Consider the following 18,774-nt stretch of genomic DNA (forward strand, 5'->3'; position numbering starts at 1 on the left):
ACTCCTGCTCCTCCTGACCCACAAGCAGTGCTGGAAAGACACTTAACCTGTTTCATCCAGCCGATCTCATCTCCCTTCAGCAGCCGGGTTTCCCAGGTCAATGTGTGTGTGGCTGGATAAGGCAGAGGGTCGCCGATGAGGGAGCCCATTCGGGCAGGGCTAGGAGCGCGCATGTGCAGAGGTCCCGGTACTATTTTCAGCGGGGAGAATACAGAGGTAAGTTTTAGGCGCCGTTTTACTTCTATAAAGTTGCCGCACCTCACAGAGGTGCGCCGTTCTAAGCGGGAGGGGCAAACTTGGGCCCTGTAGTTCCACAGGAGCAGGGTGAAAACTGCAAGTCCCATTATGAATTGGTTCTCTTGCTCTCGAATGCATTATATAGTATTAACACTACTGTTAATAGAAAACGGAGCAACTCTTTTTAATATTAACTTTGTCAGTGTTATATAAATAGCTGGCTGATCTCTTGTGGCGGGGTAATGCACTGTATTTCTGTGTTCACCTTTCTCTTTCTGTTCCACCTTTAATCTCTGTATGGCTATCAGATTTTTCTTTAGGTGTCTGTAGGGTATAAATTTGTCTTGGGTGGTAGCACAAACCAGACGACAGCGAATTGGTAACCCGTTTTGCCTTCGTCCTATTTTTCTTTTTCATTGACTTCATTGGGCTTCTGTTATCAAGAAGGAAATCTGTTGCTCAGTTAAAGAAAAATATAGGTGTAGATGATGAAGGTAATCCCAATTGAGCTTTCCTACATTGGTACATGCAAGAAGGATATTCCCATGGAGGAAATCACTAGAAATGGTCTCCCAAGAGATTCTTGTGCATGTTAGCTCGCCTTTCTGCACACTAAACAGAGCAACCCATATTGGTCTACATTCATTTATTTTCTTGCGACTACTATTCTGGAGAACCTTTATCTAAGTTTCTTACTTGGTCTTCAGACCATATTCTGATGAGCGGTTTGGTGGGGAGGGATGTGAAATGTTACTTCCTTCTGTGTAATTTTGAGATTTAACTAATTTTCTGGAGTTGGTGGCAACTATTGCATTAACAAGCAGTTGATATAAACCATTTCATTTTTGGGTAGATATATTTATATGATGCTGGACGCTGCATCCAGATAATAATACAGTATTTAGAAGCAGACTTATAAGGTGTAGGGCATTATTTTTTTTAACTCTGCCTGGGGGAAAACAGGGCAATAGTGCTGTTAAAATCAAGATGGTTGACTTAACACCCCCTTCCCATCCTGCCATTTTAACTGACCTGCTCGGTGGCACAGGCACCCGCCTGTATCGGGTAGCACCTCTAATCCTTGAAATACGTAGGACCTTGATGCAATTTTAAAGGGCTACTGAGTGGAGTGTGCATCATGGATGCTCAACTCACCCTGGAGGTCAAGAGGAAGAGGCCTCAAAAAGATACATCTACAAACATTTCTGGGGGTCAGGATGAGCAGAGTGTGGCATAAGAATGATGTGGGCCACTGCCGGCATGTAGGTACAGCAGGCGGTGAAGAAGGCAAATGGCATGTTGGCCTTCATAGCAAGAGGATTTGAGTATAGGAGCAGGGAGGTCTTGCTGCAGTTGTACAGGGCCTTGGTGAGGCCACACCTTGAATATTGTGTACAGTTTTGGTCTCCTCATCTGAGAAAGGACATTCTTACTATTGAGGGAGTGCAGCAAAGGTTCACCATACTGATTCCCGCGATGGCAGGACTGACATGAAGAAAGACTGGATCGACTAGGCTTATATTCACTGGAATTTAGAAGAATGGGAGAGGATCTCATAGAAACATATAAAATTCTGACGGGATTGGACAGGTTAGCTGCAGGAAGAATGTTCCCAATGTTGGGGAAGTCCAGAACCAGGGGTCAGAGTCTAAGGATAAGGGGTAAGCCATTTAGGACCGAGATGAGGAGAAACTTCTTCACTTAGAGAATTGTGAACCTGTGGAGTTCTCTACCACAGAAAGTTGTTGAGGCCAGTTCGTTAGATATATTCAAAAGTGAGTTAGAAGAGGCCCTTACGGCTAAAGGGATCAAGGTATGGAGAGAAAGCAGGAATGGGGTACTGAAGTTGCATGATCATATTGAATGGTGGTTTAGGCTCGAAGGGTCTAATGGCCTACTCCTGCACCTATTTTCTATGTTTCTATGCTGCTCCAGGCTCTCAAGCCAAACCCCACCAGCGCACGGACTTGGTCTCCTGCCAGCTAGGTCGGCCTCTGGGGTCACATGATAGTGCCGCAGGTCGCCCAATTGGGCCATGTAGCTCGCTGGCAACGTGTCAATGAGGCCCCACCCTTAAAATGGGCCAGGCCTCCCGCCAGAAGGATTGGACGACTGGCTCGCATGCTCTGCTGGCCGGCTGCTTGATAGTTAAAATCGCTCTTTCTATGTTTTTAAGGTTTGAAGATTTTCTTGCAAGAAAATGGTCTTCTGAGAAGCGATTTGGTGTGGAAGGGTGTGAAGTGTTAATTCCAGCCTTGAAGACCATCATTGATGTATCTATTTCCATGGGAGTAGATAATGTGATCATGGGAATGCCACACAGGTAAGACTTTTCATTTTGAGAACTTTTGATGTCGCCGCTTATGCTGATCTATTTTTTAAAAAAATACAGATTTGCATAAATTAAAGATGCATGGCAGGGAGCAGGAAAGCTATCTGATTTCCCCCTTATTGTTTGATGCTATACCAATTGTAATGCTCCAAATGCTGCCCCAGATAGGATGGACAAACTCAGCATAGACTTGGAATTGATCTTGCTGGTCTGTACGACTCAGCAACCCTTTTTTTACCAACAGATGTATTGGGGGGTGGGGGGGGGTCAATTTCATTCCTGAAGAATAGTGAAATAATCCCACCAAAAGCTGTTAACATGGGTGTGTGAACTCAAATTATAATAGTTTGGGGCGATTTCGGTCACAGAATGGTCATCTTTTGCAGTTTGCTCTGTTCCTATTAAGGTAGTCTGGCCAATATGCGGTAATAGACAGTTCTCACTCCAAAGTCAGTTGAAGAGATCACACTAAAAGCTCCCTTGTGTAATACCCATACATTGCTTGAAACAAAACTTAAGTGTTTTTAATTCTCTAAAAATATAATTGGGTTTGGAATATGATTTGTATACAATGGAATATTTGGGGAGTGGAATATAAAACACTCCTGTTTATAGAAATAACTATGGATCGGTTGTACTGTTTCATTCGAACTTGATTGTTTTTGTAAATATTTTGTTGCAATTTTATTTTTGAAGTATTTACTTTTTGTCTTGAAAATGATTCCTCCATCATTGTTTTGAATTAAACTATACAATTTAAACAGTTTTGATTTTTGTCGTGTGTTTTAACAATTTGGGAGTTTTACTTTTGCAACTCCTCCCAGTTAAATTTATTGAAATATTAGAATGTCTGTTTTTGTAGTGTACTATTAAAAAAAAAAATTCAGAGAAAGCCTCACTTTAAAAATTGAATGCTTCACTTTTTAGTAAGTGTGTTTTATGAATGTACAAATATGGTGACACTGCAAATATATATTTAACTGGAAGGAAGGTTTATGGGTACTGCTTTCTATACAAAGTGCTCCTTGCACTTTAAAAAAAAAGCTGTTCAGTAGTATGAACTCGAGGGGCGAGATGGCCTACTCCTGTTCCTAATTCTTATGTTCTTATGAAAGATTTTCTAGCCTTATGGACAATGGCACTTGTGGTCTCCTTTCCTCCAGTTGCTCAAGCTATTAAGAATAGGAGTAAGCCATTCAGCCCGGGGAGTCCACTCTCTCATTTTGTTAACCATGGCCTTTCAAATTCTAATTCCCTGCCTTTTCTCCATATCTCATTACCTAGATTTTTAGCTCCCTATTAAACTCATTCAACTTTGCATCTGTGGCTTTTTTGGGATGTGTGTTCCACATTCTCTCAACCCTTTGAAAGCAAATCCAGGAAAAAAACTCTCAATCAACTTAGTGCAAATTCTCATTACGTTCCCTTATTTTGCATTTCCTGCTGGAGGGGAAAGTCCTTCCATATGTACTGTCAATTCCCTTCATTATTTTAAATACCTCAATCATATTATCTCAACCTCCTTCTGCAAGAAACACAACCTGATTTGCCCAGTCTCTCGTCATGGTTCAGTCCCTTCATCTCTTGTTTCACCATGGTAAATCAAAGCTGGACTTCTCCAAGGCCAGTATATTTTTCCTGTGGTAGGGTGCCCAAAACTGAACACCATATTCCAAATGCGGTCTGACGAGCTCGGTGTATAATTGCAGTGTTGCTTAGATTATGGCATTGATGTAGATTTAGATTTTGTGGGTGAATTGCAGAGTGATTCTATTTTCTTCAGTGGGAGCTGGTATTTTGGAAAGGCCTTGGGGAGGGTGAACCTGAAGCCACCTGATCTCAGCAGCTGGGTATTAAATTCTACTACAGTTCCTTACAACTTATGACTATTTCTAATTTTGGCCATCTGTAAAAACCCTGGTAAAACATAGTTTGAAAGTTCAAAGAAATGCACTTCCATACTTGTTAAAAATTTGAAAACCTTTCTAGAGGCCGGTTGAATGTCTTGGCCAATGTAATCCGGAAGGATTTGGAGCAAATTTTCTGTCAGTTTGACCCAAAACTGGAAGCTTCTGAGGAGGTGAGCATTAATCTGTTTTAGACACATCGTTGTAATTCAGTGGGTTTCATTTGAAATCTAGTTTTGCCATTCTCAAAGTAAGCTGATGTTTGTTTTTATTTTAGTTTTATGATAGCATGGTTGAGAAATTTGCACATACTGCGATATTCAGAATGAGAAGAATATCCATTAAAAAGGATGTTGTATTTTATTTGGATTTGTAAATTTGCTTTTGTATCTCAAAATTTTTTTCTGTGGGATTATTTGCATAATTAGCTACCATTCATTTAAAATATTAACTGAACAAATCTTTTATATTTTACGTTTAATTTTTTTTAAACATATTAATTTCACTTATGGTAAACTATCAGAGTGCAAAAGATGTCCAGATCTGTTTCCAGATTCCAGCGAGCTCTGGGTGGTGGTAACGTTAACAGGCTATTTTTGCCTGCTCCCCGAAATCAAGCTGATATCAAGCAAAATGATGCATAATTAGGGGGAGGTTACGCAAACACAATTTAAATTTTTTTTTAAAACCCACAAAAATTGTGACTGCAGACTTTCACACTCCATAGATTGGTTCATTCGCATCAGATAGGCTATGGATAAATAGGAGAGATTTCTACTTCGCTCCATACTGGAAATGTACATCAAGAAATTGTGCTCTTCCAGGTCATGATTTTTCATCCATTCCTTTTAATGGGGGGTGGGGGGGGAAATTGCAGGCTGTGTGGTACACAATTTTCCGATATGCATTCCCTTTGTGTACAATTTCACGATATGCATTCCCTTTGTGTACAACTTCTAGTTACGGTGTCTGCTGACAGCCCTAAATGGAAATTTTTCCCCAATATTGTTGTTCCATAATATAATCTGCTAGGTTTCCATTGGAGAATGAGGACATGGACCATATCAGTGACTATGGTATTCATTTTTGTGTGCTCATTTTTAGTTTGGTTACAGGAAACCAATGGAGAGAGAAGGTAATAAAACACTCCCCCAGTTTAAAAAAACATTAAAAATCGCACAAGAACATTCAGAAAGTCCCCAGGAAACTGGTTTTTAAAAATTTTTTTCAAAAACCAGCAATAAAGTAGAAGTCAATTGATATGAGGGTCAGGTGGTATGTGTGACTTTAATATGCTGTTAATATCTTAGAATTTAATACTTTTTGCAATTCATATTTTGATTTAAATCTGACAGTGGGGCATTGGCCTGTTATTTAGTGATTCTCCTCTCCATATTTCAAAATATGAATAGTTGATCAGCTTTCTGGTAAACTACCTCAGTTTTTGCCCAGTTTGAGAAGTTGTTGCTTTTGAAGTCGTAATTTTGCAACATATCTCCAGTACTTTGATGTAGCAGTTATAAATGGTCAAATGAGTGGGCAGTTCTGCCTTCAGTAGATCAGGAATATTTTTCCTTGCCCCCTTTTTTCTTTACTGTTAAATTATTATCCAAAAATCTAAATATGAATCATGTTCTAATATAGTTTTGAATCAAAACCTAGGCATACCAACAAGCTGTAAAATAAACTTCAGAGGAAAAAAAATCAAAAGTCTAGCTTAAGGTTCTCCTACAAGATATATATATTTTATACAACAAAAGATTTAATTGATCATTCAGTACTAGATAATTGTATACCAGCAGCGTCAAAGATGTTTAATTTATTATTTTGTCAAAGATGTATTGAGTACTTTTATAACATTGGGGATATGTCTACACAGACAACTAAAAGGTTATTAAAATACCCATTTAAAATAAATTCCAACAATTGTTGCCTTTTCAGCTTCCATCTTGGAGTTTTGCTGCATTCATGATTTTGTTGGGTATAGTGTTTGTAATGCTGACTGCCTAAATTGTCTACAGTTCTCTGACACAGTTTATTTAAGAACCAACAGGGAGTTAAGAACAGCTATAATCAATATGAGGAATCATATGCAATCTCCATAATGCATCATTTAGGGATCGGGAGATGTTAAGTACCACCTGGGTGTATACCATGAAAGGATCAACCGAACAACTAACAAACAAATTACCATGTCACTTATGGCAAATCCTTCGCATCTAGAAGCAGTGAATCCAGTGGTACAGGGAAAAACCAAAGCAGAGCAATTCTACCGTGGAGACACCACAGGCAAAAAGGTAAGGGGGGAAGCTTTCTGTTTAATACTGACCTTTGTTGCTAATAAACTACTTGATTGAGTTTAATATTCATTCTTTAGATACTTAAAAATGGCTCATCACCACCTTGAGGTAAAGGGTTAATTCAAAGTTGAAATGCAGACATTCAACAACTTGCATTTATATACTGCCTTTAATCATTGACCATAGGATTTCCAGTTTCCTAAATCTTCATTATTCTGTGGAATACATGCATTTTAACATTGTGGACAGTGATGTAGGTTAAGAAAAAAGGCAGTCAATATTGATGAATATTGTTTTGCCATAATATGGAGCACAAATATCAGATGAAAACTTGTGTATGATCACTACTAAGTTATGTACTGACTAGAATATTCTGAAAATAACTAGGGGTATTTCTGGAACTGGTTTATACTTCACTCGAGTATCCCCCTACAAGGGAGTGGTTTATATGTGTATCGCAATATAATCACTACTTTGATATTTTTCAAATTGTAGTTAGTATTCATTACTTTTGGATCTGATAAAATTGGTAGCACACATCAGTGAACAAAAAGAAATCTGAAACAGCGTGGTAAGTTTTTTAAAAGCAGGTTTACTTTCAAACTGCCACCACGGTACTTTCCCAGATGTCAGGGCTGAACAGACCCGACACGCAGTGGCGGGGTAGGCAATTTAGGTCATTATGACCTTGCTAATAGTCCATTGAACAGTATTTGGACCTCACTGTACCATTTAAGAGGTCACCCACAGGGTCCACGCTGCTCGTGGTTGAATCAGCATGGGATCATCTCATTGCTTGACCGCTGCAAATGTGCTATAAAAGTTCCCATCTCCGAGCTGTTCACACTCCAAGCTCAGAAGCTGCTGCTTACTGCATTTGGAAGACAGATTGAGCTTTATGCAGGTTGCAAGTGTTTGGAACAAACTCTCTTTCCCGTGTCACCTCATTGGAATAACCTCTTACCATTGACAAATCGATTCTGTCATCTCAAACTCATCTGCCATCTATTACATCAGCATTGGTGCCCTTGAAACTGTCTCATCTTGGTCCTCAAAATCCCACCACGATCAGTCCCAACACCAGGCACACCAGCAGCACCAACAACAGCACCAACCTTCTCTGCAGTCAACTGATGCTGCACAGGACAGAGGGCATCAGCATCTGAACACATTGCTGCCCAGGATGCCAGGAATGGCCTCACGATGATCAGATTTACTTTACTTGATGCTGTATACCCTGCCTGCCACATGATACGCCAGGTTGGTACCATCTCACACCAGCACCATAAAGCATCCCTACAATGCCCAAGCCATTCCTTTCACGCTCATGACCACTGCAGGGGGTACTGTTATGTCTCATCATTCACTGCAACTCACTAAGCGACTTCCAAAGGTGCACACAAATTTGTCCAACAACGCAAAGTATTGAAAATAAAATTTAAATATTTGACACCACATTAACAGTATTTGAAAGAGGAAGCTCTTATTGTTGCATGGACTATTAATGCGCTATAACCATACACCATATTAATCTTGCTTGAAACCATTCTCCAGGCTGCACCTAGAATACTATAATCCAGGAAGAAAATATTAACACAGCCAAAATACCAGTCTATTACAAAAGCAAAATACTGCGGATGCTGGAATCTGGAATAAAAACAGAAAATGCTGGAAATCTCAGCAGGTCAGGCAGTATCGAAGGGTCATCGACCCAAAACATTAACTCCGCTTTCTCTCCACAGATGCTGCCTAACCTGCTGAGATTTCCAGCATTTTCTGCTTTTAAGCCAGTCTATTACATTGGCCATTGATTACTTTTTAGCTAAAACAACAGCAAAACCTAATTTAGAGTCAGCACTTTGATGCTGCTTAAGTAATTATACATATTTAGTTGAAGCCAAAATTTGACCCCATTATTTTCCAGGGAATTATCTTCTGTAAAGTGCAATATTAATGTATGGGGATTCCTATGTGTGATCTATCATTCTTCATTTAAACAGACTAATAGCCTACTTCATACTTTCCAGAAGTGGAAATCTGTTCATTGAGCATCTTATTCACTACCTATTGGAGTTGAGCAATTCTAAATAATAGTGTTCTTAACTATCGAATTGAATTTATTATTTTTCTTAGTTTTATACTATGGCGTATTTTAAGGACACTACCTGATCTTCTGAACAAGATTGGGAGAGAAAAATCCTACTCTCTTTCTCTCCTCCTCCTTCCCCCCCCCCCCCACCCCCAATTTGTCTCAATTTCTCTATGTATACAGGTCTTTCTCGCTGACTGACCTGTCTCTATCATGCTCTCTTTGCCTCCCACTGTGTATGTCGCCAAGTGCTTTTTCTCTGTCTCTTACTCCTCTTACAGAAATCTAGAACCAGACTTGGGATCATAAAAATGATCTCATCTTTCCCTAGGTGCCATTGTCCTTTCGAGCACCAGCCTAATCTTAAAACTGTCTTTGGAAGTGCTTGACAATTGCAGAAACACTTGGCATCTGAAGGAGTGGGAGAACAAGACCTGTGGCTGGCAAGGGGCTGGGAACTCGTGCCTAACTGTTTAAATGAGATGTAACCATCTAAGTCTGAGATGTGACCTACTCAGTCAGAACACAGATGAAGTCTGGATATTTTGATGAGCAGATAGAGTAGAAGGCAGCAGTTTACTGCTTGAGACTTCCAGTCAGTTCTGTCATAGTAGTAAGCCTTGGTTCTTGATGTTCCTTTTAAAGTGTTAATGAATGGTTGCTTGGATGTGGATAAAGTAATATCAGACATGACAACTGATGTTTTTTGAATTTTTCAGATGATTAGTGTAGTCGGGCATTTTTTGAAATCGGTATCTATTAAGCTGAGCTAGAGAACAGATCAGCTGGGCCTTTAGTGACTCGAAAGGGGAGGGCAAAATAGTATTTACTTCCAAGTTGTACTAGTTAGAAGGACAGATAGTAGTTGACTGAATTCTATGGATTGATATTCAATAGGAAGGTGCTTTCATTTTAAGCATATCGTAGCTTGGACTGTATGCGGTTTGTCCATTTAAGAATGATTTCCAGCAAATATCAGGATTTCTGTATTATTGGCCTTAGTCCTTCACCAAGGTTTCTCAGTAAAAACATTCACAGTGTAACTTGGACCAAATAATTCAGTACCTTTTTTAAAAAAATTTTTTTTTTTTTAATTATCAAAATGCTGAAGATTGCAATGACTAATTCAGAAAATAATTTATTTTAAAATTTAAAGGTGATGTCTATCCTTCTACATGGTGATGCTGCTTTTGCTGGCCAGGGTATTGTGTACGAGACATTTCATCTTAGTGACCTCCCATCATATACTACACATGGTACTATCCATGTAGTTGTAAATAATCAGGTAAGAAAAGGCACTTCTGAGCTAATACGCAATAGAATATGGCTGCAAAACATGAGAAATCAGTGAGTTGCTGAATTGTTTCTGATCAGCGACTTCAGTGCAGTTGTTAATACTGGAATTCAATTGTTCTTTTACAGATTGGGTTTACTACAGATCCTCGTATGGCCCGCTCATCTCCTTATCCCACTGACGTTGCACGTGTTGTGAATGCACCCATCTTTCATGTGAATGGTGATGACCCAGAAGCAGTGGCCTATGTGTGTAAAGTGGCTGCAGAGTGGAGGAGCACATACAATAAGGATGTTGTAATCGATCTGGTAATTACAAGATATTGCAGTATTTGAGATGTTGCAGGCGTGATTTCACATGCGTTTAGAAAAACTATGTGGTACAATTTGATTTAAATAAAATTAGATTATTTTTCCTCTTAATGTACTGGAATTGCATGTTCAGTACATTTTAGTTCTGAAAATACATAGGATCTATATATAATTTGTAGTAATTTTATATAATTAAAACGACAGAATGTTGATTATTGAATGTGTGGAGGGCTGTATCTTTAGGAAACTGATGCAGTTATTTTCTGGCTGCCAGATTGCTCTAGAAATGATAGGGGAAAAGAAGTGGAACTGTAGTTTAGCAGGCTATCCTTGTATCTCTGGGGCCTGGGTTTAAAGGCAACCTAGAAAGACCGTACCTGTTTGTTGGCAGTAAGGGTCATTTGTAAGATCAAGTTCCTAGTAGCTATTAACTACAACATAAAACTATTTGTGGTTTTGCCAATCTTCTTCAAAGTGGAAAACTAGCTTATCTGGTGTGAGAAATGGAAAATTTCTCATTGGTGGTTCTGAGGTAAGGGGTTAAGGCATAGAATTTGAGAGAGCGTCAGCTTCCATCTGGATTTGCTACATCTCACCTCTGAAGGCCCAGAACAGACAATGAACACAAACAAAATTATCTCAAATGTATTATCAGTTAGTTTTGTAGCTCAGTAAATGGTGTTGAGTGTTTATGAAGATGTACAAATGTTTTATTGTGCCACCTTTTGACCAAGGCAGGGCATGGCAATATGAGAGAGAAAATGGATTTTTGATTTTTTTTTATTAAGCTTCTTTCTAAAACAAACTGCACATTAATGCTAATCAACATAGCTCTATTTTTGACAGAGCAATTTGAGGTAATCTTGTTATTATGCAGAGAACGTGTGTATTGGTATAAAACAGTAATAGTTTCTTGATTTCAGACAATTATATCCTTTATTTTGTTGTCACTAATAGGTTTGCTACCGTAAAAGGGGACACAATGAAGTGGATGAGCCAATGTTCACACAGCCTCTGATGTACAAGCAGATCCAGCAGCAGGTGCATGTTCTGAAGAAGTATTCAGATAAATTGATATCTGAAGGAGTTCTAACGCTGCAGGAGTACGAGGTCTGTACTGTATATCAGTTATATCCCAAATTTGTAGTCTTCATGTAATAAAATAGTTTGTGTGTGGGCTGCTTGAAGCGTTAAAGATTGCTGTTAGAATTTCATGTTTGTAACTTCAGAGTTTTAATCATGTTTGCAATTCAGTGTTAAAGCTCCCTATGTTCATTTGATATGTACTTTACTGGAGAATGTCAAACCAGTCTGACATGTGCTGCCAGACCGCTTAATGCTGCCAGGGCATGCATGAAAGTGACTCCTTTTTTTCAACCTCCTCCCTCCTTTGAGGAGCATTTGGCCTCCTTTCAGGTGGCTCCTCTTTGTCAAACAGTTAAGATGTATAAAACATTGTATAGAAAATTGAAGGAATGAGCTCACGTGCTTACCCCAATGTGCTATATCAGTAGACAACCAGAAATGGAAAATATTTTAATAATTTTACTTACTAAAATTGCCAGTATTTGGTAGTGATTATGACTTTATAGAGATTGTATTTTACATAGTGGTTTAAGTGAAAAATTATGAATACAGATTTTAATTGAACTGATTTAATGGGTTTTAAAACACGATCAACCAAATCTTCCCTGATTAACAATACATAACTTTTTCAAGCTATGTAACCTGCAGATCTTGTGGTTGGTTTAACGTAAATTGATGTACGGCATTTGATGATTATGTTTTCCAGGAGGAAGTAGCAAACTATGACAGGATTTGTGAGGAAGCCTATACCAGAGCGAAGGATGAGAAAATTCTTGCAATTAAAGAGTGGCTAGATTCCCCTTGGCCAGGTGGGCAAAACTTGATAGCTATATGGGGTGGGGGGGGAGGGGGGTTCTAGCTCTGAGACTAATTCTAAAGGTACCTAGTGATAAACTACAATTTTACACAAAGGTGATTCATAGCGGTGTAACATTAAAAATAGAATATAAGCAAAGAAAAAATAAATTAGTAAATTGGCTTCCATTCTTGGGTAATCTCAACTCTTTTTTTAATGGTGATTGCAGTCTTTGGAATTACTCCCTGCTAGAAAGAGCCAGCACAGGCTCGACTGGATGAATGGCTTCCAGTACTATAACCATTCTATGATGATCTGTGTCTCAAACTAAGCATTGATCTTGACTTGCTGTTTCATTTTTTGACTAATAAGTATTAAATGGTACCTCAAAGTACTGAAAATTAACAGTTCGTTGTGTTTTTTTAGTGAGCATTTCGCATTGTACCATCAGGTTAATGATTACCCCTAAAATATTTTGTCTTAGGTTTCTTTACTTTGAGTGGAGAGCCAAAGAGTATGACTTGTCCCCCAACGGGCCTTTCTGTAGAAATCCTGCAGCATATTGGGAATGTAGCCAGCTCAGTGCCTATAGAAAATTTCACTATTCATGCAGGTATGTATATATGTTGGCAAATGTCCTTTATTAGGTAACAACATGATAAATGCAATTATTTTATGCCAATAATGATTCTGATAGTTGGGAGATTAATATTATTAGGTATGTGGTGATGTCATTTTTAATTTAGATTTACACACGAATATTCTGTTTTTATTTCACATTTCATTATATCAGAAACTGCACAATATTCTCTCTTGGCTGACTAAACTGCCTGTAGAGTAGGAGGTGGACTGAAAAGGTGCAATGGGTCAAAGCAAAACACCATCTGCTGTTCAAAGCAGCACAAATGAACAGTTTCCCTAATTTTGAATTGTTGAATTGCTTTAATTGTGAACCTACCACAGCTAGCCAGCCAGATACATGCGCTTGGGTTTAATATTCAAATAAAATACATTTTGAGTAGAGTAGGATTCGTATTACCCAATCGGTCTTTTTATGCATGTTATTGGCCATCTGCAGCTTGTGCCCTTTCTTTCCCCCCCCGCCCATGTTGTGCTTGGTACAGTAACAATGGAGACGGGGTTGGAGAAAGGTGGTCGCAAGTGGGTTTAATTATTTTAATATAAAAGAAGGAAGTATAAAATATAATTCATCTTGCACCGTTGAAATGTCCTGCTAGCCTGGGAATCTTTCTTGTGCATCGATGTAATTGGTCTTTTACCTACCCAATATAAAAATAACCAATAAATGATTTTTTCAGCAGTCAATAAAAACATCAGATGGAATCGGAGCACAATAAAATAAAATAAGTAACCCAAATGCCTGCTAAGTCAAGAAGGTCTCAGATTCAATCTGTGGTCTACTGAGCTTTCAGATTTCAGCTGGGATGATTGTAGAAACCTGCAATTAATCTCCATATTCCTGAGCTTTCACGTATGTTACAGAACCCTGATGTGCAAGTAGCCTTCTACCTGAAGCAGGTGGGTGCACTAGCTGCCCATCTCGGGACCCTACCCAAGATGGCAGCCAGAGTACCAGTGTACATGGGACAGCACGTGATCCAATGCCATTTTCAGGCTACTGCTGGCTCATTTATGGTCGACCGAGCGAGTTAAAATCAGTCCTTTGGTCTTTGATGGGGAAATAGTTGTTAGTGGCTCAGGAGATGGCCAGGCAAATTTCTTAAGCAACTGTGAAGGGGACTAGTGGTTGTTTCCCCTTGTGTCCCTCTAAATAATGCATATCGCAAATGGGATGTAAGTGGTGGCACAGTACTGAATTTGTCCTTAAATATGAAAGTTTAATTGCCAACTGCAACAAGCCGTGAAGCTGCAACACCATTTTCAACACAAAAGCCAATGGTAAAGAACCTTTCTTGTCAGATCAGCATGTCTCTTTAAGACAGGTAGCATTCAAATAGCAACTCTTGAAGTGGAAGTGAAGATTGCACTGATCTGCGCCAGGTGCTAATACAGGAACTATATATATGCAGAGGTACCTGACATTGATTTGCTTATAACTTACATTGTTCCTCTTCTGGTGCAGCCACTGGAAAAACAATGGGGAACATTCGGGTACATCATATTTGGGTACAAAACAGGACAAAGGATTAGCATTCATGTGTGTTACGTCTGTTTTTCAAGGATTATCTGTGTGCTAAATCTAAATGCAAGAAAAACTTTCTCATTTTCATTACTAACATTTTCTTTTCCCAATCTTAATTAAGTTGTCAATTGCTGAAGCATGTAGATACTGTTTTAATTTTGTCTTTTGATAAATCCATGTACACGTTTAAAATAAATTGTTTGTGCTACTTGCCAGAAATATTATTGATCTGTAGCAACCATGTGACTGTCAAGTATTTTTGTTGTTTGTCAGTGGCAAGAACATGATTGTTGACGAATTACATGGTTATCAGTTTTGCCTGCTCTGCCAGAAAGTAGACAGCAAGCTGCTCACTGCCTTACACTGAGGAATCTCTTGAGTTAGTATATGTTGGTTGTCACATTGCCTTTTTTAAAATAAAAAGGTAAAAGATAGACTGAAGAGAGGGGAGAGGTTTGGAGAAAGAGGGAGAGATTTAGAGAGAGGGGGAGAGAAATATGAGGAAAACAGTTGGAGAAAATAGATGCAGAGGCAACGATTGAAAGAGTTCAACAGCCTTGCGGAGAAGGAGAAAGAATGAATAGTGGACAAACAAAAATATGGGAGAGAGAAATAATCGGATTGGGAGATAAACAGAGACAATTGCACAAAGACAGATCTAGATTTGAAATTTTGTGAGCGCTGGTACAGTAGAACAACTAGTTTTTAACACATTTCAATTGCAAATTGTGAAGTTTTTGTCTGGAAAAGAGTATTTTGTAACTGAGCTAGTAAATTTAAGGCAATGGCAATAAGCATTCTGTTTTTCAAGAAAGGATTTTATCAGGTTAATCCAACAGCAAGGTCCATCAAGTTCCATGAAAATAAAAAATTACTCTTCCATTTCATTGTGCGCACATTTTTCCAGGTGGAGACATAAACAGCAACCCATCCTTAGTGGTAATGGTCTCTCTAATTATGCTAATCACAGATTTATTTAAAGGAAACAATTATAGCTTGATAGCTTAAGAAATTCTCCAGGGTAACATTTCACTTAAGTCTTGGTTCAATTTCTGTTGATTCTGGGTCTACAGTATGGAAATGAAATTTACTGTGTATTGGAGTGCTTGAAATAGAGCAATGATATTTTTTTGAAAGATTATAGGGTACAGCCCTGTCAATCCCTATTATCTGATGAAATACTCAGAATGTTGTTGATTTTGAACCAGTGAGACTGAATAATTAGACATTCTGAATAGATGTGAGCAGCTATCGTACATAGTCTGAGAGAGTTAGAGTACTTCAAACCTTGTAAAGAGCAAAGCTATTATGCTATTTATTATCTATGTGGCATATGTGTATGAATGATTTTGGCCATGATGTGTAACAACCTAATGGCCGTTTATTAATTGTTATATTTATCTTCATGTGCATAATTACACATTCTTAAAACCAACCTCAAGTAATGACGATGTTGGAGGAACACTTCCACGTTAGCTTTTTGTTTTTTTAAGTATATCCTACTAATAAGATTTTGCAGACTAATTTTATCATTGAATTCAAGTTTGTGTTGTGCGACAACACCAGCTAATAATCCCAGAATTCTAAACTATTCACTGCATGTTTTGCGCACGACATGGTGATCGTCAGACTTTCTTGGGGGGGGGGGGGGGGGGGGAAGGCAGGCTGATAACCATCTATGTGCCTATTATGTATAGGTTATTGAACGTTAAATTCCCTACTCCACATTTTAAAAATACTCATGGGAAATTGTGATTCCTGTTCAGCTCCATGATTCACCACGTGTGCACACTTTCTTGTAACTTCAACAGATTTGGATTATTTTTTGTCGATTTTGTAACCAATATTTTTTTTATCCTGAATTTGAATTGCATTTGAAAATAATTTGGTAGCGGGATCACCTAATGGCTCAGTGGACAACTGCACTGGCTGATGTGATACTCAACCATACAGATCGGGAAGGAGTTGGATGCAATTGAATTACCGTATATACTCGCGTATCCTACGATCTCACGTATCATGCGACCCCTAAATTTTCGTCCCCAAAACATGATTTTATCATATATCTCATGTATCATGCGAGTCACTTTTTTGAGATACCAGATGACACTAGGCTAGGCTTTCAAACAAGTTTAACAAGTACCCAACACGTAACAAGTACCCTAACACATAACAACGATCGAATACAGACCTTAACAACCGAATCATGAAACGAAAAAGGATGGATGAACGATAATGGCTGCAAGATTTGGCTGAAGAGAGTTTGGGAATCAAGAGCAGGTGGTTTACGACGCCAAAAAAGTTTACTTGTGTGGGATATGTTTAGGTCACATCGACTGGATTCTGTTGTGAAAGCTGTTCGCGAATCGAACACCGATATAGCAATCATTCCAGCTGGCTTGACTAGCGTCGTTCAGCCACTTGACGTATCCATTAATAAGCCATTTAAAGACAATATAAGAAAGAAATGGAATGACTGGATGATGAAAGGAGAGAAATCATTTACGAAGGGAGGGAATATGAAGGCTCCGGATTTGCCTCTACTGTGTTTGCGGGTAAAAGAAGCATGGGCTGAGATAGATGGAGATTTGATTGTTAAAGCCTCTAATAATGCAGCAAACTTCAGAGGGAGTTGTGGGTGGCGATCTCTAGACCACAGCAAAGATGCAGTACAAGTGACAATAGAGGCTGCAATCCAGCCCAGGAGATACCTGCCGAGATTTAGCTTGGATACGGTCTGCTTAACAGCCTAACAGCCTAATCTTGGCCAGCACTTCACACCCGCAAATTTTGTATCTCGCGTATCATGCTACCCCCCAAATTTAGGTCTTCAAAAGTCGCATGATACGCGAGTGTATACGGTAGTCAGTCTCAGCGAGGTTGGTGTTTGGGGGAAGGGATATTATAGTTGACCTCAGCGTCTTCTGGTGAGGGAGGAGAAAAATGAGGCATAGTTCTGATTGCTATCCAGCGATTTGTGATGGAAGAGAATATGTGGACATCGAGTGAGGACAAGATTGAGCTCCACTATAACGTTCCCCATTATAACCTATTCTGCAAATACTCGTATGTGCTCAAACATGATGACTATTAAATTCCCAAAGAGTTGATACCGTTTGTGGGACTGAACCCTCACACACATCTCGATTTCAGGAAGAGTAAAGAGAAGGACATCTATGTACGAATTGTTGAAAGTCATCTATCTATTTGCCTCGTATTACATTAACAATGTAAACATTGACTACAACCCTCAATAAGTTGATTAGAAAAAATAAGTTTGCTAAAGTTCTGTGAAACTTTGTTAGACTGCTTTTGAAAATAGAAGTGTTGAGAATTGTTTAGCTGTATATCCATAACTATCATTGCACCTCAGATGTTTTGCATGGATTCCTATCAAACACTGTATTCTGTCTTGAAAATGAGTGTGCTGGAAACTGTCTTCTTGATCATATATCTGTGAAAGTTAACATTTGAACTCTAACTCAAAATCTCTTAATTGGATTCTCACCACTCTGGGATCCTTAAGGATATTGATATGCAGGAGCATTCTTTCCATCTGTTCATGAATATTAACTAATTGCACTAGTTATTCAGAAAAAAGTAAGATTTGTACTCTCTTGTACCATGCCGCACCCATTTGAGATTAGCATCTATTTCATATACCATTTGAATAAATAAAATTGTGGTGTGCAGAGAAAAAGCAACTTGCATTTATCTGGGGCTTTTTAAATGTCCTCAAGACATCCAGTTAATTGCAGACAGGATTGTTCTGAAAGCCAGTCTGCACACCATGGACCCACAAGCAGCAAAAGAATGAATGATTAGTTGATGTGTTTTTGTTTATGTTGGCTGAGGGAAGAATATTGCCCAGATTGCTGACATCGTACCCTGCTCCTCTTCGAATAGTGGCTTGAGATCTTTTATATTTCCTTCATTGGCTTAATAACTCATTGAAAAGTGTTTTTTTTCCTGACAATACACCACTCCCTCAGAACTGAACTCAAGTGTCAGCATATATTATGCCCCCAAGATCTTGAGTGTAACTTATACACAACTTTTCTTGGAGACTTTTGCCTCAGGCAAGCTGATACAAACTGTGAGAAAGGCAAACCATTTACATTCAGAATAAAAATCAAACCTCATGGAATGAAATAATCAGAACCTTTTCCAAACTGGAAGGTTTGATGTTTAGCAGATATAGGGGCCGATTTTCAGCACCTCACCGCCCACTGCCGACAACATTCCTCCTGAAGATCCG

At 38.8% G+C, this 18,774-nt stretch overlaps 1 protein-coding gene across 3 annotated transcripts in view; it reads left to right on the plus strand.

Moving 5' to 3' along the window:
- Nucleotides 1–18,774, plus strand: part of LOC139234868 (2-oxoglutarate dehydrogenase-like, mitochondrial) — a 115,405-nt gene that overhangs the window by 64,350 nt on the left and 32,281 nt on the right. For all 3 annotated transcript variants that reach the window (XM_070865665.1, XM_070865664.1, XM_070865663.1), the window contains exons 7-14: nt 2,414–2,560; nt 4,559–4,649; nt 6,594–6,773; nt 10,022–10,150; nt 10,288–10,467; nt 11,428–11,580; nt 12,263–12,365; nt 12,837–12,965. In XM_070865665.1, the coding sequence (XP_070721766.1) occupies nt 2,414–2,560; nt 4,559–4,649; nt 6,594–6,773; nt 10,022–10,150; nt 10,288–10,467; nt 11,428–11,580; nt 12,263–12,365; nt 12,837–12,965 (1,112 nt within the window). The remainder of the gene's footprint in view (nt 1–2,413; nt 2,561–4,558; nt 4,650–6,593; nt 6,774–10,021; nt 10,151–10,287; nt 10,468–11,427; nt 11,581–12,262; nt 12,366–12,836; nt 12,966–18,774) is intronic.

Source organism: Pristiophorus japonicus, chromosome 22 (assembly GCF_044704955.1).
Source record: "Pristiophorus japonicus isolate sPriJap1 chromosome 22, sPriJap1.hap1, whole genome shotgun sequence".
NCBI classification, from domain to species: Eukaryota; Metazoa; Chordata; class Chondrichthyes; family Pristiophoridae; genus Pristiophorus; species Pristiophorus japonicus.